Source organism: Protopterus annectens, chromosome 2.part1, assembly GCF_019279795.1.
Source record: "Protopterus annectens isolate FY-2018-M chromosome 2.part1, PAN1.0, whole genome shotgun sequence".
Classification (NCBI taxonomy): domain Eukaryota; kingdom Metazoa; phylum Chordata; order Ceratodontiformes; family Protopteridae; genus Protopterus; species Protopterus annectens.
The window spans coordinates 1,881,354,756-1,881,376,829 of NC_056729.1; the positions used below are offsets into that span (position 1 = coordinate 1,881,354,756).

General features: G+C 42.8%; 1 protein-coding gene across 1 annotated transcript in view; it reads right to left on the minus strand.

Moving 5' to 3' along the window:
- Positions 1-1,115: 1,115 nt before the first annotated feature.
- Positions 1,116-22,074, minus strand: part of LOC122794679 (Alstrom syndrome protein 1 homolog) — a 239,043-nt gene continuing 218,084 nt past the window's right edge. Inside the window, exon 4 of the mRNA XM_044063308.1 lies at positions 1,116-7,780. Within this exon, the coding sequence (XP_043919243.1) occupies positions 7,736-7,780 (45 nt within the window). The 3' untranslated portion in view covers positions 1,116-7,735. The remainder of the gene's footprint in view (positions 7,781-22,074) is intronic.

A 22,074-nucleotide genomic window follows, 5' to 3' on the forward strand; every position in this document is an offset into this window, starting at 1 on the left:
TAAGCCCACTGAACACAAGAGCCCCTTTTCAGGGGACACCTGGCAGCACAGTCTAAGTGACTGGCTCCGTCACACAGCATGCAAATGAAGTTGGAAGGAATGAAGTACTATATACAAGGCATAGAAAGCAGCTCAACAGCTCAGATGAGCTTTAGTCCTCTGCACTAACTGCCAGACATCAACAAAAATCTAAGTGTAACACAGCTTCCTTGGAAAGCACCCGAGTAAGAACACTGCCCCTGCCCTTAAACAAATATATAAATATACGTGGTAAGTTGAAGCAAGGTTTAAGAAAACTGCAGTGAGAAATATGTCCTACAGAGTTGCTATTATCATTTTCCTGAGCAATCTGGGATCTGCCCGACCTCCATCAACACTGACTACCAGGTGACCACCATTCTTACTTGCCTTCTTTTTCCTTCCACAGGTAGCTGGAGTAAACAGGTAAACTACAGGCATCATATTCTGTCCAAAAGGAAGGAATGAATTCTTATGCTTTCAAGGCAAAAAGTCCTGAGCCACATTAAATAGTATATATGGTCCACATGCACTTGTGCAGAAAAGTTTAACCATCACCACCATCCTTTAAAGGTACACTCTGCACTATGAATCCCTTATTTCTTCTACTCAAGTAAAAAGACAATCTCCACATGCTCATCCTTGTATCTTTACTGAAAAAACAGTAAGTTCTCTGTTTTTTTGGGGTTCCCATGTGGACTTGAATTGGTGGTACAAAAACTGGATAAAATTTTCACTTGGCTAATGGTTTGCAAGAATATGGCACTTACTAAACACCTCCATTCCACTATACACACAGACACTGGCTTCAGAGGTAAGACAGAGTTACGTATTTCTTACATGTAAAGGGCAACACCACCACTGGCAATTCAGAAAGGTAGTTTTAGATCTTCAGCCTCTAAATATTTTACATTTTCAGTGGACTTCATTCCTTTTAAATCATCGAACTACATTAAGTGCTAACAAACTAAACAGTGAGTGTTAAACTAGCCTAATGAAATAGAACTGGTCAAATTCCTTGTTATATGAAAACTGAATGGTGAAATTATTTTCACAAAGTCAAGCAATTAAATAAGAGTACAGACAACACAACAAATTTTAAAAAATCAGGAAGTAAAAACACCATTTTATTGTTTTGTATATTTTTCCAGACTGGATTAAAATCAATCAGAAGAAGCCAATTTGTAGATATACACATAAAAGCACACACTGATAAGCAGACAAGTTATAAATTACAATACACTCTAAAATAATTTAACATGCATCACACACAAGTAAAATGAACAGTGGAAAAATCAGTAGAAAAATATAATTAAAAATATCTCTGTTTACCCATAGAAAAGTACAAAACATTTTATTTATTAACATATTCACACATATCAAATAAATACAGTATTCTAGAGTGCTTAAAATCATATATCAAATACTAATGATACAGAATATTGAGCATAAAAAACTGAGTTGTTCTATGAAAGCCTGGAACCTGCCATAATTGTATCATCACAATATGAACTCTTCAATTGTGATCTTTGAAAGTCTGGAACCTGCCATGACAGCATCCTCATGATATGTACACTTCAGGTGTGATCTACATTTGGCACAATGCTACATTTTTCATACACTGACATATGTACTCATATAACCGGAATGATGTCAAAAGTGACAGGATCCTGAGCTCCTGATAAGTTTCTCTGTAGGGGCAGGAGACCTAGGTGCATCCTCTGTGTGCCATCACATGCTCTTTTAAAAATCTCATACTCTTGTATTCAGGATGTGTATGCCCCCTTCTCACACCTAGAAGCCTAAGTTCTTGACTCCCACTTGAACCAGAGTTTACGACTATAAAATATATACAACCGACAAGGATACATTAGGTATAAATTTAAATTTACTTACAAGAAGTCCTGTTGCCAAAATGAGCACCTGTAACATCTCAAGCAAAGGGGTGGATGGTGACAGCGAGGCTCGCAGTGTGACCATCCTGCTTAAAGAGCATCTGCTGCATCTTATATCAGAGTGTCGCCTACAGTGGGTTAATAATCAGTTGTGCAGAATCTCAACAAATGCCACAGTAATATAAGGTAGCAAAACAGATGATGACAGCTTCAGGTCAAAATGCCCTGAATGATAGCAATCTCAAAGATGTTCTGCTTTTGGACTACAGAAAAACTACAGTGTTTGGCTAAGTATAAACCAATGGCCAGGTGGAAAGGGCACAGATGTATACCATGGATGCATTCCTGAAACATGCATGAAAGGCAGCCATCCACAGGTAGAAAGTCCTATCAACATTACTTCAAATGGCTAATAACCTTCTAGGGACAAATGGAGATGAAGGATCTGAGCGGCAAATGTACTACCCTCCCTGACCTGAAGAAAGAAAAGAACCAGTTGGTCCACCTGCCTCTGATTGTGGATCTGACACAGGCAAAACTGCACCTGAAGGTACAGATCCAAAGCACAGAGAACTCAGTTTCTACTTTCAACCTTGGGAAGAACATGAATGGGTTGAATAAGTGATAGCTCAAAAATCACCTTCAGGAGTAAACAAGGATTCATTTGTCCATTTTGTGGGAGGAACAAAGACAGATGGATAACAACAAAAAGACCGCCTTTATGAATGGTCATCAGGGAAATCATTCTTCAGGATACAAACAGCAGGTCTGTTGACCAGGCTACTCTACACAGAGTCTAAAGCAACAAGCTGAACATGACGTTCTGGTCACAAGATGCAAAAGCCTTCCTAACCACAGTGCAGAGATGAACAATCCTGTCCAGAAACTGTTTCACCAGCCTATGCTAGGTCAGAGTTCTTTCTTCCACCACATCAAAGTATGCTGGAAAAAAAACAGCATGTACCCTAATGGTGCAGAACGAAGAGGTACCTGAGACATGTGAGACAAATTTAAAGACTAAATGTTTGAGGAAGGACAGGCTGCCTCTCTCTCTACCTTGAAAAGGAACATTTCTCACCTGGTCTCATTGGTAGCCTGCTCAAAAAGCACTATAGTGACTTCTAATACACTCTGAGTATATCTGAACAATCTAGTGGCTGAAGAAAACTCCTGCAGTAGCCAAGTCACATAGACACAAAAATGATGCCTCCATTTCTAAGTCTGGAAATGCCCCTGGAGATAGCCAAGATTAAAAGAACAAGGAACCGGGTTCTTCCATGAATGAATCTTAACTTTTCTGCAATGAATGTTGCCAAAGGTGGGGATAATAGGAATGTGTGTGAGAACCAGAAAGGTGTGATTCTACACTATGAATAGAGTCATCCATATAGAAAGAATACAGTTCAAGATAATTAGACGATAAATCCACAGCTAAAGGCAGGCCACTGGTCTAGACAGAAAGTCCTGACTATGACCCAGGTGACCTGGGCTTGACTAGTGGCTTGGGCAGGGTGGATTGGTTGTGCCTACCCTGGGACGGAAGTAGTTACCTGGCCAACTATGCCTGTTACTCTGCTGTGATGAGACCAAGCTCTCATAAGCATAAAAAGCAGGAGCTGGTTCAGGATGGACGTGGAATGTGGCTGACCAAGCTAGTGACAGATGCTCCTGTCCATGTATGTGAGGGAGAATACGTGCACTGAAATGGTGCAAGCGTTAGGCAGTCCTTGCAGTGATGAAGATATACACATCACTGCCTGGGAAGGGAGTTGTCAACATACCTGAAAAATGCTCTCCATCACTGCAATGCCAGTGACAGCACAAATACCCTTCGATGTCTGCCCACATGACAGTTCCTTGTATAGGCTCTTGCTCTGGTGGATGGGAAGGACATTCCTCATCTCCAAAGAGGAAATGGGCTAGTGTAACCTTGGAGAAGCTTGACGGCTGATGGGCAGAGGAGAGAAATGGATAATAACATGCTTAATGATGCCATTAAAATGAATACTGTAGGAGTAATATCTAGGCCCCAACAAATTGCACATAACTGAAATTAGGGCTGAAGTCGCTGACTCAAAATAACAAAATTGCTCTTCATAGCATTCTGGGATCCAGAAAGAAATGGAAGGACAACAACCAACCACTCTCTCACTCCCTGTTTCCCTGAAAAACAATCTCTATAGATTCTAGCAAACAGCGATTAGAAGTTTCTCAGCAAATCCTCTGAGTGCAGCTGTTTTACTAAAGGATGACATCCAGAACCCATCTGTAGTGCCTTTCTTGGTTATGGCTCTGCAGGCTGAGAAGAATATAGAAAATTACCTTTCCACCAATGCAGCCTGAGTATAACAATCAGGTAAGTCACGAGACAAAATGAAGTCTTCGCTTAACAGACTTTTATGTGAATAGGGGGAGGGCAAGGGTGCGGTTAGGGTCTGCTTGGCCCATTATTTTTTTTCTGCTTCTAAATGACTAAAGAAGCTTAGCAGAGGAGGAAAGGGGTGACTAAACTGCAAACTCTAAGGAGCCTCATCCCTCTTTAGGAGGTCTTCAATCATTTCTTGAAAAGAAATGAAAAAGTAACTCATCACTGCCTTAGATGTCAGGTGACAAAGATCTAAATGTTTCCAAATGGCAATTGTGTCAACACCAGTCACAAGCTTCACTGTTACTCTTTTTTAATCCCAATATAAAAATTAAGATGCTTCTGAATGGAAGAGCAAGGAGCAGACAATCAGTCACTCTTGACTGGATATTATGAGTCTGAAGAAGTCCTCTGGAAAAGTACTGATATACCTGTCAGTCTGGAGAACAGAAACCTTCAGCCCTAGATTCTTCAATGACTGCCAAGGATGTAGAGAAGGAAAAGACCTTCTTGTTAGCATCTGAACCTGTGGGGTAGCTACGGCACTCTTCCTCTGGGAGGGGTTGCAGAGCAGTGCAGGCTGCAAGCTTTTTTTAATATGCTTCTTACTACTGAACCTGCTGACATCAAGTATCTCCTTATCAACCATGCCCAACTTGTTTCCATCATCCTGTTTCTTCAAAACAGATGAGGACAGGTGGCCAGGGAAGGTCATCACACAGGCAACCTCAGTTGTGGTTTGTGCCCTAGTGGGCATTCTAGCAATAAGGATGTATTTTGTTAGGTCTAACCCCCCCTTGCCTGGATGTTAGGGAGGGTGGACAACCCACATCACTGAGAGAACTATAATGGCTGCTGCTGTGTGCACGAGAGGAGAGCTACCACCAAAGTGGCTTGGTGGTTGAACATCCACTTGTACGACTGCCTTCTGAAATGCCAGGCTTTCTTCAATGGACTGTGACATTGTATGGTCACAGACTGTCCCCTCCTTTCTCCTAGGACAAGCACAACAATCTTTCCCTGCTAGCTGCATCAAGTGCCAAAGCTGCCTACTGACCTTGAGTCACCTGAGCCATAGTAAGGGATCTATTCTACTGGAACTGGCAAAGACTGCAAAGCTTGATCAGCATTGAGCATAACATCAGACAAATAAATATCAGGACGGTGTTTACCACTGATAGTTCAAGGGACTGGCAAGCTGGTGCAAAACTTAATACCACTATCTAAATTAACTACTGAAATGTTTTTATTATCCATTCCGTCACTTATTCCTATATGCTGCAAAAGTTAGCAAAGTTTAGTATCGGAACAAGGGAAGACTGACCCAAAAATGGATATGGCAGACCTTTGGGACCATCTCATCCCTTGCTGGTTAGTAGCCAACTACTTGCTGGGTGGGAATTGGTCCCCAGGTCTAATTTCACACCAAGAAATACACAGTTGTGACTAACGACCTGCTTATTTCTTATTTCGGAGAAACTTCTTGCTCTGTTTAGCATAGAAATGCAGCATCCACACTTGAAGTCATTCTTAATAGCAGCTGCTAAAGAGGCAGGAATGTCCCGTAAATAAACATTATACACAATCCTAGAGGAGTACTGGGAAAGAAACTTCAGACTTCATGAAAAATAATTTCACATACAAGGGATAAGAGGCTACAGGTGATGAAACTGACTAAAGAAAAGCCAGATCTAGGCTCAAATCTGGATTCTGAATTCCTTACCAGAAACCTTTTATGTTGTGTGCTGGAATCCCTAGGTAAGTCCTCTGGATATTTCAAATGTTGAGCCTACTCTTATCACTGGTAAGCAGTGGAAGATGAACATGACAGTTACGCGGCTGAAGAGCTGGCACTTATGAAAACAGATGATCGTGCTCTGAAGTAACACACAAAGGCCCTGACTTGTGATCTGAGAACTGCAGGAAGGTTGGAAAGTTCAAGCTTTTTTAGATATCAAAAACTTGTCTTTTAACTAACTGAAACACATTAAAAGGAGATTCAAACTGGATAAGCATTAAGAAATGAATGGGAATCTTGGAGACAAACATGCATCTTAGCCTCGGTATGTGGATGTCATGTAGAGGTTAAAGGAGGACAAGATGTACCCAAACATTCCTATTTCACTGGGGGCCTTCAAGCAAGGTTGGTGCTTTTTGTAACAAGAGAGTCACATAAATCTCCCAAGTCAAAGATTTCCCTGAAACAGCTTAATGCTACTGCTGCCCTACATACTCTGTAACTGCATCCTGAGAATGTTGTATTTTCATTTAGTGCAGAAATTCCAAATCAAACATAACGATAAAAGGAGTGTTTGGGTGATGAATAAAATGTCACAAACACTAAAAACTGATAAAATAAAAAAAAACCCTTCATTTTACATCATGATATATGTTAGAAATTGCACAGCTGAAACTTAAGTTTTCACTCACCTAATTAATCGCACAGCTGAAGCTTAAGTTTTCTATCATCTAATTAGTCTAGTATTAAAAACAGCTTTCAGCTTCTACACAGGTCAACCAGTTCACTTTCCTTAGTGAGGGACATTTACAGATACAAAGGGTATTCCAGACTTTAATGTTGGCATCAGATAGCTTCATTTAACAATGTATTCCAACTTTCAAGTTAACTTGAGACTTCAGTGCTATAATGTAGTTTTGCAGTCCCCTAAAAGGAGGTTCTGGTCTTAGACCCAAGTAAGACAGTCCATCTCCCAACACGAGTAAAGAACTGCTCCGCATGAAAGCAGGTTTTGTATATGGTTCTGAAGAAATTAAACTTTTATTGGTGGAAATAAGTTCTTCCAGGTAACAACTAGGAAAAGTTTAGACTTACTGGAACAGGAACACATGTGAATACACATAGCTTTCTGGCCAGTTGAACTACCTGGTTGTCAAATATGTAAAAACATACACTTCCAGTAAGACTCTTGCTGTTTTATGTTGCAGTACTAATGCAGAATGATAAGCTAATCCTGCTACATGGTTGGTTTGGAAATTTACTTTTGTGTAAAGGACTTGGGACCTGGATGAACCACCTCTTTGATTCATCTGGGGATGAGATTCTCATGAGGAGATGGTGCTAACAGTGTGCTGAGAGGTCATGATTCCCCAGCATTACCTGGATCATTACAAATAAGGTCTGAATCATCATTATACCTAACCCTCTACCTACACAGCAGAACTAAAAAGGCATTTTAGCACTCAGGCTGACAATGCCAAACCCAGTATACAACACATTCTGTGTGAGATGTCCAATTCTGATGAACTTTATACTCAAAGGCTCTGGATCAAGTGGTGACTCTGTGGGATTGTAGTTTCCAACAGAAAACAAATATTCTGCCCAGCAAAACATGTGAGATACTACCGCTAAAAGCTTTTTTTTAATGGTGTGCGGTGACATCCGATCCATGATGAAGACAGGCCACAAGGCTTCTCAGTCAGAACACAGGTGATGCTGTCAATTCCATGGCGTTTTTCTTCCCAAAACATGATTGGTGACTCTCTGAAATTAAACAAATACAAGTCAATTTTTATAGACCTTTCCTTTTTATGCATGCTCAACCATAGTGACAAGAAGCAAATTTCCAAAAAGACAAAAAAAGGCTGGTTATACAACTTTTTCAAGTTATAGCCCTTCGGGCATACCTATCGGCTGCAAGACTTAAGCATAACACTATGAGGTTTGTCCTCAGATTTAGTCTTGCCCTTTCAAGAGCTACCAATTTTCTTCACAAAGTTAGATCTTAAGGGTGCAAACACCTCCATATAATTAAACTAAGCCCATATAAAAGCTCCCTGTCTTTATTGCATGTGATCTACCATCTGAAAAATAAGAAGTTGCAACCCTATTCTTTGACTTGTAGTGCTCAGAAGTTGAGGCTTAGCCCTAAGAAGATGATGTGAAATTCTATGGTTAACAAATGAGATTCATGACACCCCAGGCAGGAGTTGCAATTAATCACTTCTCATGGGAAACCACTCCCAGCCTGGACTCTTCAGGGTCTTCTCTCCAAGTTTGCTCATCGCTTTACTGATTGTAAAATGTTGAATTAAGTGACAACAATATTTTATATTTTATGGATTACATTTTGAGACGGGAAATGTTAGTTCCTAACTTTACAGGGTTGGCTATGAACAACTGTAAAAGAAATGAAAGTTCATGTTAATTATCTGATTGATCTCCATATGCCTCTGTTATGTATTTAAGAAAGAAATTTCTCCTCTGCAAGATTCAGTCTATTTTATCCATACAACTTTTTTTTTAACTTTAGGTACTGTTTTCAACATAAAGAAACTCTGACATACCAGACACTTTAATAAAAATATATCAAAAAGATTCCCAATTTTGTTTCTTATAACAAGCTTCATGGCCCCAGTCCTAAAGAGAAGATAAGAGCAGCATGTCAGAATAAACATAAAAAAATTGCAAGGAATGTGATAATAGTGACCTCACCTCCTGCCTTTTTCTGATAGAAATAAACTGTTTTCATTGGGTATGATGTGATAATGCAGCCGGAAACTGACTTTAACATAATAAGTTTAAGCTATGGAATCTTGTGACCATTATGCTATGCCAGTTCCCACCCAAGACAGTACCTCCCTTTTCAAGGAGGGTTAGGCCAATCACGCTTAGGGTGAATTTATGACTGTCCATCCAGTCATGCAGATCCCGTATGAAGGAAGATAGTGTATCATACTGTTTTATAGTCCCATAAATAGATTTCATGTTGTTATAGCAGCAGCACTATGTGATTGTCTTCTAGAATGCTTTCAAATGTCTCTCCACTTTGTTTTACTTATCTGTTGAAACAAGTTTAGATTCCTTATTCTTGTATTTGTGAGACTTTTTGGGACTGATTTAGGTTTTTGTCTGTTTTACTTTATTTTTATTTTTGTTTATTGGCATTTTTGGTGTTTCTTTTGTGGTGGTTGTTCATGTGACTTTGTTTTTCATGTATTCATATTTCTTTAGGAACCTGTTTGTGTTTCTGTTGTAAATTTCTTCTTGTCTTGTGGAGTGGGTGGGTTAAAACACCAAGAAGCATGGGCAGGTAACTAAACCAAAACACTAAGAGGCACAGACTGCTATCGACGTATTTGTACTTGGAACCTGTCTGCTGCTGTTGTATAGTGGACTGGGTGGGTTGTTACTGTAATATTATGGCACGAGGTTGGTTATATTGTACAGCTTTTGAACTCAACTGTATGTTCTAGCTCTGCTTTCATAAGGTTTGGTCACTTTCAAAGTGTTTAACACAGTGACCTATGAAGTCGGTCATGCTAATTAGATATGTAAGTATGCTCCAATCACAAAGATACTTTTCACTACCAGGATTTTGTGGACAAATAAGGCTCATTGTAATACTGCACTTTAATTTTTGAATATTCCATGACACTAGACTATCACAAGTGCCCCCATGCTTTTATCTCCTCAATATATATTTTTTCATTCTTGATTTATAAACTTGTTGTTCAGTGTAAGTATATATTTTCCATGGATAATTTTTTTTTTTAAAGATGATCTGATGAAGTCTAGTTTGTGGATGAAAGAGCTTATCATACTTGAATAAAAAAAGAAGTTATGTTCTTACCATAATGTTCCATCTGTGTTGTCTGTCGTCATTCCATTAACCTGTTGGGGAATACATTTCCGAAGCTCAGAAATGACCGGCCACCTTCTACTAGCTTGAGCTCCTTCTCTCTACCCATAATGCCCTGTTCCCCCACAGTACCTCAGAGGGAGTTTGCCAACAAGAGCATAATAGCTATCAAGCATTAACTATACTACAAAAACATGCAAGCCAGAAGTGTGTGTGTGTGTGTGTGTGTGTGTGTGTGTGTGTGTGTGTGTGTGTGTGTGTGTGTGTGTGTGTATATATATATATATGTATGTATATATATATATATATATATATATATATATATATATATATATACATATATCACACAAGTAAAGAACATCAGGAACTCAACCAAAGGAATACAGATTCTTTGCAACTTCTACTAGGCTTCTTGAAAAACTGGATAGGGGGAAGGGGGGAAGGTTAACAGAATAAAGATGGACAGCACAGATGGAACGTTATGGTAAGAACATAACCTCTATCTAATGTTGTCCACTTCATTCCATTAACCTGTGGGACAGAGTCCCCAGTTACTATAATCCAGAAGGTCATCAAGGAAGGATATTCTGGAGTACAGCAGAACCAAAGGCACTTCTACTCCTGGATATGATGTCCAATTTGTAATGCATAACAAATGTATGTGGGTTTGACCAAGTAGTAGCAGCACAAAAGTCCTGAATAGAAACTTTAGACCAAAAAGCCAGAGATGTGGCCATGGACCTTGTAGAGTGAGCCCTTACCAGGTGGAACACCTTTGAAAGAATAAATAAATGTAATACAGTCTTTCAACCGACTTGCTAATGTAACTTTGGTAACTGCTCTATCTTTCTTAGCATTCAAAAAGGAAACAGACAGCTGGTCACATTTCCTGAAAGGTTTGGTTCTATGGAGATAAAAACAAAGCTGCCTATGAACATTCTCCCTTGTTCTGGTACTCAGGAAAAATACTGAGAGAGAGAGAGTGACTGATTAATGTTACTTTCTTTTGCCATCTTGGGTAAAAAAGCAGGTTTAGTACGTTGGGTCACTCTGCCTTTACGGAAAATCAAATATGGGAGAGCTTGGATCATAGGAGGTTGCTATGCTAATGGCCCCAGGGTCCTTAGATGGTGAGGCAACTTTAACCCATGTTCCCAAGGGTGTCTTTTCAAGCAGACATTAAAATCAGCACCTATTCCCCCTGTCCAAGAGGGACATAGGTGGAACCCCGCCGTGAATTTCTGATTCAGAGCTCAGACACTCTGTTAGCCGAAGTAATGGCTACTAGAAACAGACTCTTCTAGGAAAGAAATTTCAAATCTACCATTGCTGAAGGTTCGAAAGGGGGATGGACTAAAGCTTGCAGAATCATATTAAGGTTTCAGGGGGAGTAGGATCTTTGACTGGTGGCCGGAGCAGAAAAGTGCCCCAGAGAAAGGCTTTATACAGTTTTGAAGAAGCAAGAGATAAGGACAAAAAAAAAAAGAAAGTGAAAGTTGGAAATGGCAGCTAGTTGGACTTTGACAGTAGAGTAGCTAGCACCTTCATTGAAAATGGAAGCTGAAAAGTCTAATATGACTGAAACCGGGGCTGTAAAAGGATCTATCTGCTTTTGCTCAGCCCAAAAACAGAACCTCTTACACTTGCTCTTGTATTGAAATCAAAATTTCTCAAATGGGGAAGAAAGCCTGGGAGATCTAGCCATCATCAGAAATGGTGTAACCATGCGGTTAACTTCTGGCCCTGAATGTCTAAATGAAGATGCCCTGATGGGTGACAGAGCAGATCTGGACTCAGGTCCAATTTCATCAGGGGGCAAACCAGGTGAGACCAAAGAAAGGTGAACCAGGTTTGTTGAGGCCAAAAAGGGGTAGTACGGATTGCTTTGCTTTGCAACGTGAGGGGTCGAATTGGAGAAGGAGCAATGGGTTGGAACATGGAAACCCTCATGGATCCAGATGCGGATGGAGTGGACACAAACCCCATCTGGGTCTGGGTCTCAAGAAATTGTCTCATCAGCTTACCAACGTCTTTAGAGGACAAACTTTGGGAAGACCCAGAAGTAGTGGAAGGGAGTCTGGAGGATCTTCGTGGGGAACAGGACAGAAACCTCCTAGTAAGGACACACAAGGAAGACCTTGGCACTAACAATGTAGGAGCCAATGCCTTGGGGGCACCACTTGGCCCTGTAGCAACAGAGGATGAATGTGGCAGAGGCGAGGTAGTGGTGACTGAGCTTTGAGTCGAGCGAGTTGGCTCCAAAGGCTTTGACTTTTTCCTGGGCAGTTCTGAGGAAGACTGCATGAGAGATGGTCTCCTGGACTCCCTGAGCTTTTTTAAAGGGGGTTGAGCCCCTGAACTTGGAAGGAATCCCTGAGGTGGTAGAAAGAGGAAACAACCCTTTTAAAATAAGTTTCCTCCTCCTGTCCGCCAGAGTGCAACGATGAAAAGCCGTGCAAATCTCACAGGGGGCATCCAGATGTTGAGGCCCCAAACAGTACACGTACTCCCTGTGGACGTCAGATAAGCGAATCCTCTGCCCACAGGAAGTGCACTTCTTAAATCTAATGGCTTTTAATCGGCCATGAAGAAAAAAAGCATGAAAAAGGCATAAGAAGAGAAAAGATTTTTTTTAAACACCCGATGAACAGAAAACTTGAAAAGTAGGCAAGAAAACAGAGAAAATATAAAATAGACAGGTAGGAAAAGAAACAACAAGCAAAAATCACTCACCAACACATGGAGAAGCTTAAGCCAAGGAAAGTACAGTTGTGTACACTTACCATGAATGTAGATGTTCGAGTGTATTCACTGTTGCAGTCATCACCTGTGGGTTATCCCTGCTGTGGTAGTCCTTGGTCAGCCTGAATACCAGAGTCAATGTTTTTGTGTGCCGGCTGCCATTGCCTGTAGTCTGACGTCAGGTCGTTAGTGCTACAAAGCAAGGCAGATGACATCATTACATCAGTTTTTCTTGCCCTAAGCCATCAGAAGCACAAGGAAAAAGAGAGAGAAGTGGTCCTGGTGGCTAAAAGACACTTAGGGAAGCTTATGTCCCCCTAGGGAAAGATGTTAAATGGGAGATGGAGGGAGGGAAACCAGGACTGCAACAGTGAATACACTCGAACATCTACATTTATGGTAAGTGTACACAATGGTACTATGTTCTTCGTGTTTCACTATTGCAGTCATCACCTGTGGGAGGATTCCCAAAGCTGAGGAAAGGGGTGGAAGGATAGGTTGACACCTACGTATGGGGTCAGGAGGCCCTGCAGAATTGCAGAGGCAAAGCCTGCCCTAGACGTAGAAAAGAGAGGTAGGTGGTAATGTTTTGTAAAGGTATGGACACAGGTCCAGGTGGCCGCTTCCAAGATGTCCCTGGTGGGTCCTCCTCTGAGGAAGGCAGTGGAAGTGGAGGTAGCCCTAGTGGAGTGGGTATGGATAGACTTAGGGATGGTTTTCACATGTAGTCTGTAGCAGAAATGGATACAGTGTGAAATCCATTTGGAAATGGTTTGTTTGGAGATGGGCTTCCCCTCTGCCACTAGGGGAAAGCTTACAAGTAGTTGGTCTGTTTTTCTGAATGGCTTAGTATGGTCCAGATAGTATCTGAGTTGCCTGTGTACATCTAGTGAGTGTAAGATTCTTTCCCCCATGTTTTGAGGGTTGTGAAAGAAGGTGGGAAGGTGTATGGCCTCGTTAAGCGTCACATCAGATACCACCTTGGGTATAAAGGAGGGATTAGTCCTCAGAGAGACTGTCTGCATGGAAAATGATGAAGGGCTCAACTGCCATGAGAGCTTGAAGTTCTGAGACCCTTCTGTCTGGTGATACCTATTAGGAAGGCAGACTTTCATGACAGGTGTTTCAATTCTGTAGAAGTGTCAGATTAAAAAGGAGGTAAGATTAGTTTTTCTAACACATAATTAAGGTCCCAGGGTGGTGTGGGAAGCCTTCTGGGGGGCCTGATATTAGAAGCCCCTCTGAGAAAGTGCTTAATCAAAGGATGAGAGAAGAGGGGTAGGTCTGACTCATAATGGGCTGAAATGGCCGAGGCATGAATTTTAAAAAAGGAGAAAGAGAGGCCACTATTGAGCAACTCTGCTAGGTAATACAGGATGAGAGGGATGGAAGGTTGGGAAGTATTGCCCCCTTTTGATTGTTTCCAGGGGCTGAATCTTTTCCATTTTCTGCATATTATTTTCTTGTGCTGGGCCTTCTGGCCTCTGTGATGATGTCCATGACCTGTTTGCTTAACAGGAACTCCTTGTTAGTTTTTAGTGTATAAGACATGCCGAAATATTGAGAGTCTGTAGGTCTGGCTGCAGTACCTCCCCTCCAGGTCAAGAGGTCTGACATCAGAGGAAGCAGCTTTGGGGGCTGCTTGGTCAGGCTGCATAACAGGGGGTACACCATAGATTCATAGATTATTACAAGGCTAGCTGCCCTCATGGACCATTTTTAAGCCTAGCCAATTACCTCCTATGAGAATCAAGCCCTGCACCTTCTGCTTCTAAGTTAAACACCTTAACCATTACACCACCCTCCCACCCCTTAACAATGTTGTCTGTGCCAGTCTTGAGCAGTGAGGATGACCCTTGGTCTCTCCTCTAATTTTGATCAGAACCTTGGGAATAAGGGGCAGAGGAGGGTATGCGTACACAAAGAGGGAGTTCCAGGGGAAGGTCAAAGCCGCCACCTTCCACGCTAGGAGGTGGAACTCTCTGGTGCAGAACCTCTGCAGCTGGTGGTTGAGGTGCGAGCCAAAGGGATCCACTTCTGGGGTCCCCCACTCCTGAGTGATTTGCAGAAAGATTTCTTTGTGAAGCTGCCATTCATGGAGATCCAGTAAGTTTATGCTTAGGTGGTCTGCCAGGGTGTTGTTGACTCCCGGAAGGTATTGGGCAATTAGGTGTAGCTCCATGGAGGTGGCTGTAAGCTGCTAACCTGCACAGGGGATAAGATTGGGTGCCCCCCTGCTTGTTGAGGTACCACATCACTGTGGTGTTGTCTGTTTTTATAAGGAGGACCCCTGGCCTGAAATGGGGTTGGAAGGAACTCAGAGCCTTTTGTACTGCCATCATTTCTTTCTGACTGATGTGCAAGTGAAGTTGCTGGGCATTCCAAAGGCCTTGGGTACACCTGCCTGTTAGGTAAGTGCCCCAAGCAATGTCTGAGGCGTCGGTGGTGATGGTCTGGCCGGAAGGGTGGAGGATGAAGGGAAGACCTTTGTTCATGGCACAGACCTCTGCCCACCAGAGAAATTTGGCCCTTACACATGGGATCAGAGAGAGCGTGGTCTCTAGGGATTGAGAGTGCTGACACCAAAGGTTCTTTAAGTACCACTGAAGTTCTCTCATGTGAAGCCTGGAGAGGGGAATAAGAAGGATGCAAGATGCTATGTATCCCAGGGCTCGCAGTGAGGTGGCTTCTGGAAGCCAGTTGGGTGAAGTAGAGAGGAAAGAAGCTCTGCTTTTCTGGGGGATAGGAAGGCCATTTGGGATGCTGTGTCTAGCACAGCTCCCAGAAAGTAATTTTTCTGGTGGGGTTCTGTTTCGATTTTTTCTCGTTGATGGTGAACCATCTGTGCAGTAACTGAAACCTGGTTCAAGGCTCCAGAGAGCACCCCTGCAATACCAGGCTACAACTCTAACCACTCTTTTCAGCCACAAAACCAGGACTGAAACACTAAAAGTGGAGGAGTGTCCATATTCACCAAGGATATTCACACCACCAGGCTAGTTGCCCAACACAATGCGTCTGAAATTCTCCAGGTGCAACTAACACTGGGTAAGACTGCAATCCAAATTATAGCTTGCTACAGACCCCCCATCATGCCCCAAGATTCTCAATACACCTTTTTAAACATACTGGAAAATATTAAGATGCAACCAAACACCCTAATACTCGGTGATTTCAACTACCCTGCCATTAACTGGTAAAACTACTCGTGTACCAACACCTTTGCCCAACAGTTCTTGGAATTCATAAATTCCAATGCTCTGGATCAACTAATCCATAGTCCCACCAGGGGCTCCAATATCCTAGACCTGGTCATTACCAACATGGGAAATTGAAGCTCCACACCTATGATCACCCCCTCGTTGGTCAGGTCTGACCATAAGCTAATCATCCTTGCCATCCACATCCCTCCCCCACCCCCCAGTAGGGAAACCTCCGTAAAAAACTTCTCCACAGCCAACTTCATGCTACTCAAGTCAGAAGTGACAAACTTCATGGCATCCATGCAGACGGGAACTGAAAGCTCGACTGCTGAATCCTACACTAAGGCACTGTACGAGCACATCCACTCATGCATGAATCGTGTCATCCCAAAGAGAACCAGGACTCTCTCCTCCAAAAAAGGAAGCCAATCTAGTGGTCCCCTGCCATAAACAAACTTTTCAACAAAAGGAAGAAACTGTTGCAGAAAAAGAGGACAATCCCAGGATGCAAAAAAATCCCTTATCAGCCTCAGTAAGAAGCTGAGATCTCTTATAAAATCCTCCAAAGCTGGATTCCAAAGACAACTACAAGGCATCCTACAGCTATGTGAAGAATCTAAATGGCAACGCTCAGATCTGCTCTAAGCTACAACAGAATGGCATTAAATATACTGATCCCAAGGATATTGCCAATATCCTGGCAGATTGATTCAATGCCAAATTCACCCCCCTCTCACCCCCTAAAGGGCCCATCTCAATACAGAAAGATTGTCAAATTCCAGTAATAATGGCCACACAGGTAAAAATCACACTCTATAAAGCTAAGAATACAGCATCCATGGGACCAGTCGACATCCCAGGCTGTGTACTACATGAACTACAAAGTGAACTGGCACCTCACCTAAATGTCATGTTTAATCATAGCCTCACCTCAGGCTTTGTGCCCACTGAGTGGCGCACAGCTACAGTTATCCCATTCCACAATGGGGGATCCACCTTGGATCCTGGGAACTACCGTCTCATCAGTCTGATGAGTCTGATCTGCAAGGCCATGGAACTTATAAACAAAGATATTGGCAACTTTCAAACACTGGATCCCACCCAGTTTGGGTTCGTAAAGGGGCAATCTTGTCTCCTGAACCTGACTGACTTCTTCTAATCAGTCTCCAGAGCTGTGGACGAGGGTAAGACGGTCCACACAGCCTATCTGGACCTCGCCAAGGCCTTCAACACCATCTCCCCACTATGGAATCATACTAAGCTGGGCATTAATCCCTACGTCACTCAATGGGTTGCCAATTGGCTTAGTGACAGAACCCACACTGTAAAAGTAGCCGACTCCAAATCCAGCTCCAGACAAGTGACAAGTGGAGCACCTCAGGGTTCAGTCCTGGGACCGCTCTTGTTTGGCATCTATTTCTCTGACGTACAGGCCAACATTAAGGGACTTTGGCTAACAAAGTTTGCAGATTACTGCAAACTGGGAGCCATTATTGAATCCCCAAATTATGTGGATATTCTACAAAAGGGCTTTACAGAAATAGCTGCTTGGTGCCAGAGTCATGGGCTCAAGCTCAATGCCAAGAAATGTATAGTTATCCCCTTTGGGAAAAAACATGAACCCGTGAATTACCAAATAGGTGGCAGTACACTAAACACTGAAAGTGTGATAAGAGATTTAGGGAAACAGGTGGATAGTGGTCTCATCTCCGATAACCACATCGCCACAACAGTCAGGAAATCCTTCTATGTGGCACACCTCATCACTAGGGGCTTTTCATCCAGAAACAAAGAGGTCATTGTCCCACTGTACTCATCCACCATTAGACCCATTATACAATACAACGCCCCATTTGGTATGGACCTCTCAAGACATCTGCAACAACTGGAAAGGCTGCAGAAATATCTGACTAAAAGAATCACAGGCCTAAAACAGATGCCCTATGCTGACCGTCTAAAAAAACTCCAGCTATACTCTGTCACATATCGTCTACTCAGAGGCGATCTCTGCTTAACATACAAGGCCATGTCAAACCCAGAGCTGTTGGACATGCTGCACTTAAAGAAATCCCAATCTCTCAGAGCCACATGCTCCAGGGATCTAAACCTTGTCATCACAATGAACAAAACATGCTGGAGGGATAGGTTCCTGAACCAGAGACTACCCAGACTCTGGAATAGACTGCCCATACATGTCAAGCAGAGTGCCTCTTTGGCTCTCTTCAAAAGGAAAACAACAAAAACCAGAACAAACAGTGCAAAAACACACCAATAATCAACTGAAAGCACTGTTGAGAGGAGATACCAAACACCGGTCAGCCCCAGGATAATTCCAAAAGTTTAATGAGCCACCAGTTTTTTAATTGGTGTCTGATGAAGTCTGAGTTTTAGACGAAAAATGCGGTGTTTCGATAAGCGTTTAACGTTATATTCACTTTGGATTGTGTATTGTGGCTCATTAAACTTTTGGAATTATCCTGGGGCTGACCGGTGTTTGGTATCTCCTCTCAACAGCACTTTCAGTTGATCTCTTCAAAAGGAACCTTGATGATTGGATGGGAGATAAGAAATTCACCCCAGGGATCATGTCAGTCGCCCTGCTAGACAGGAGTCCAGGGAAGTAAATAATGTGGGAAGAAACATCCAGGGAATTGTGATGTCTAGGCTTGAATAGGCCCTAGGGCTGATAGCCTAGTACCAACCTATGAACCCTAGGGAAGTAAGGAGAGATTTGACAAAGAGAAGGTCCTGGAGCAACTTTTCTTTGCACTCTGCCTGAATATGGCAATCATCCAGGTAAGGGTAAATCTGTACATTTTTCTGTCTGCAGAATGCTATAGCTGGGGTCAAGCATTTGGTGAATACTCTGGGAGCAGTAGATAAGCCAAAGGGCAGTGCAGAGAACTGAAAGTGCTGATAGCCCGCTCTGAAGCTCAGGAATTTTCTGCACGATTCCCTGATGGGGATGTGGATGTAGGCATCTTTTAGGTCTAGTGTCACAAGCCAGGCATTTTTGTTGGCATAGGCAGGAGCTTCTGCAAAGTTAGCATTTTGAATTTGGGGACACCCAAGGAGGTGTTCAGTTTGGATAGATCCAGGATTGGGTGCCAAGTGCCATCTTTTCTGGGAACAAGGAATAGTCTGGAGTAAAAACCTTTTCCTGTTTGATTCGGAGGTAAAGGTTCTACTGCTCTCTGGGATATTACAGTTTGGACCTGTTTCAATGCCTCTACCCACTGGTTTGGGGGGAGGTTTGGGTACCCTCTTGGAATTGGGAGTTTGAGAAATTATTTTTAAGACCCATTGGTCCTTGGTTATAGAAACCCAATTGTCTTTGAGTAGGGTGAGCCTTCCTCCTAGTTTTTGATGAGTGAAGGAAGGGCAGAGAGGGGGAGGGAAAGACACTGCGAGTGCTTGCCATAAAAGTTTGGCTTAGAATTCCCTGCCTTAGAGATGGAAGTGGTCCACTGTTTGCTTTTTTTGCTGGTCCTGGGATATGGGCCTGGTTGGTCTGTCCCTGAGGGGCTTACCTTGACCCTGTCTGCTGGGTGCAGGGAAGGCCCAATACTTAGAGGGAAAATTCCTGCTGAACCTGGGAGGTTGAACTTGAAAGAAATATTTTACTGTTTGCATATATTTTGCTTTGCCTTCCATATTTTTAAGCACTTCTTCTGCTTTTTCCCCAAACAGGTGCTCCTTGTCTACAGGTGCATCAATAAGTTTAGACTTGACATGATTAGGGAGAGGTTGTTCCTTCAGCCATGCATGTCTCCTAATAACAGATCCTGTCACTGCTGCCCTGCTACAGGTTTCTAGGGTGTCATATCCAAACTGTAATGACTGCTTGGCCACTTGACAAGCGGAGTGTAGTAATTCTGCCAGTTCCTTGGAGTTGGCACAGTCAGGGGATTAAGCAATCTTCTATTTAATTGTTCCAAAGTGTGTTGTTGATATTATAGCATATGGAACTGACAATTGAGTGTTCTGATAGCTAAGGTTGCAGAGGTGTATACTTTCTTACCCCATCTGTCTAGAGCTCTGGAGTCTTTGTCAAAAGGAAGAGGATTCTTGGCAGAACTAGCCTTGGGTCATTTGGGTCCCTTTGTAATGACCTCTAGGTCTGCATCGGGATTCCTATACAGGTATTTGTGAGAATCTGGTATGCTGTAGTACCTATCAGGTTTACTTGGCGCAGGAGGCAGGGCATCGGGGGCTAAACTGGATTCGTGGAAAACATCATCCACCACTTCCAAAATAGGTGGGATGGCCAGGTGTCTGTGCTGGGGCAGGTCCAGAAACTCTCTATGTCTTTTTTTAGACTGTGGGAAGTCTTGAGATTCCCATTGGAAATGTTCCCTGAGGGAATGAAGGGTTTCCCCAAATGAGAGGTCTTCTGGAGGGGAGGCAGAGGAGATGGACTCCTCTGCATCTGAATCCTCATAAACAGTTATGGGATGTTGTTCCTTTTCCAAAGCAGAATAATCAGATTCCTCAGACTCTTGATCTGTCATAATTTCTGGAATATCTCGGATAAGGGAGATCAGATCCTCCACCATTTTAAGTATTTGAGCTTGGGGTGGGGGAGCAGTAGCAGGATGGTGGCTAGAAGCAGATGGCCTGGCTTCTAAGCCTGAAAGAATCCGTCGGTCTCTGAGAAGCGGTAGTCAGATGTGAAAGTGTCATTTTTTGTATAGATTCTGTAGTGCCAAAGGGTTCCTCGGAAGCCGGTGCTTGTGTCCATGCTCCAGACCCAAGTAAGGCAGAGACAGCCAAAGGCTCGGAAGACGAAGTAGATTTCTGCGGCATACCAGACTCCAAAAGGGTCTCAGCAGAGGCCTGTGTAGATAGCGAGTCGGGCATCAGGGGCTGCGAAAGTGCCTCATTGAATTCCGGAGAACTGATGACTTGCTTAGTGGTAGTGTCGTCGGAAGGCTTAGCCTTGTGTGGCCTGTCTCTATCTTAATGTCTATGTTTCTTTGGAATATCCACAGATTGCTGGCTGATAGATGTCATATCAGAATTTGAAGATGGAATTCAAAAATAACTGTCTACAAAAAGAGCTCTATGGCGAATGGTTCTCGCATTAAAGAGGGCACAGAACTGGCAACGAGTGATGTCGTGGTCTGGGCCTAAACAAGTGATTTAGTAAGAATGAAAGTCTCAGTGTGGGATCTGCTTTCCACAGACAAGACAACTGCTAACTTTTTCGGACATCGATTAGAGTAAGAAAAAAGGGTCCCCAATGGGGTATTTAGCTTTAGACATTTTCTGCTGAAATTCAAATTCAGTAGTGACCAAACGGCACTCGTGCAAACTGCTTCTGCTATGGGCTCCACGGCAAGATAGACTGTTTTAATGACATCGGCTGCCTTGCTTTATAGCATTGATGACCTGATGTCCAACTACAGGCGTCAGCAGCTGGTGCACAAAAACATTGACTGTGGTATTTGGGACGACCGAGGGCTACCACAGCAGGGATAACCCACAAGTGATGACTGCAACAGTGAAACATGAACATATTGATGCAAATTCTAAGTGCGGCAAATGCGATCTGAAGTACTGTGGGGGAGCGGGGCATTATGGGTAGGGAGGAGGAGCTCACGTCAGGAGTCTTGAAACAGAAGGTGGCCAGTCGGTTCCGAGCCTCAGAACCTATTCCCCCACAGGTTAATGGAATGAAGTGGGCAACATTAGATTGTATTTTTTCAGTAACAAAGTCTAATGAATTTTTATGTCTTAGAACTAAATATTTCCTTCTGAAGTTTTGGACTGCTGTTAACGCTTACCGAGTTCTTAAATTTGAAGTGACTGTTGTGATTTTGCAACAAGCAAATAAGTGAAGACTATTTTCTACTTTCACGCTGGGGTCAGCTATTCCCCTTACATCTGACTTTGCTCTTATGCTTATCTCCTGTCCTAGGTGGGGTAGGTACCAAGGTGGAAGAGAAAGATGAAAGAGAAATTAAAGTTGTGTAAGAGCTTTCTATAACAGCAGATGTTTAGCTGATCACTGTTGCAGTATTCCTGGCATATAGGTTGTCACCAGTGATGTCCGGATGGGGCACAAAAATTTTACCTTTTCAAAGTTGTACATCTGATGTATGACCTCAGCTTGTAAGCATTGGGGTACATAAACAGACATATGGGCATGGATCCTCAAACTATCTCCAAGCCAGCAGTCTGACTACTACTGAGAGAGGGAGACAGGTCAGCTAGGAGGGGTGTAGCTTAAATAGGTAAATAAACGTCCC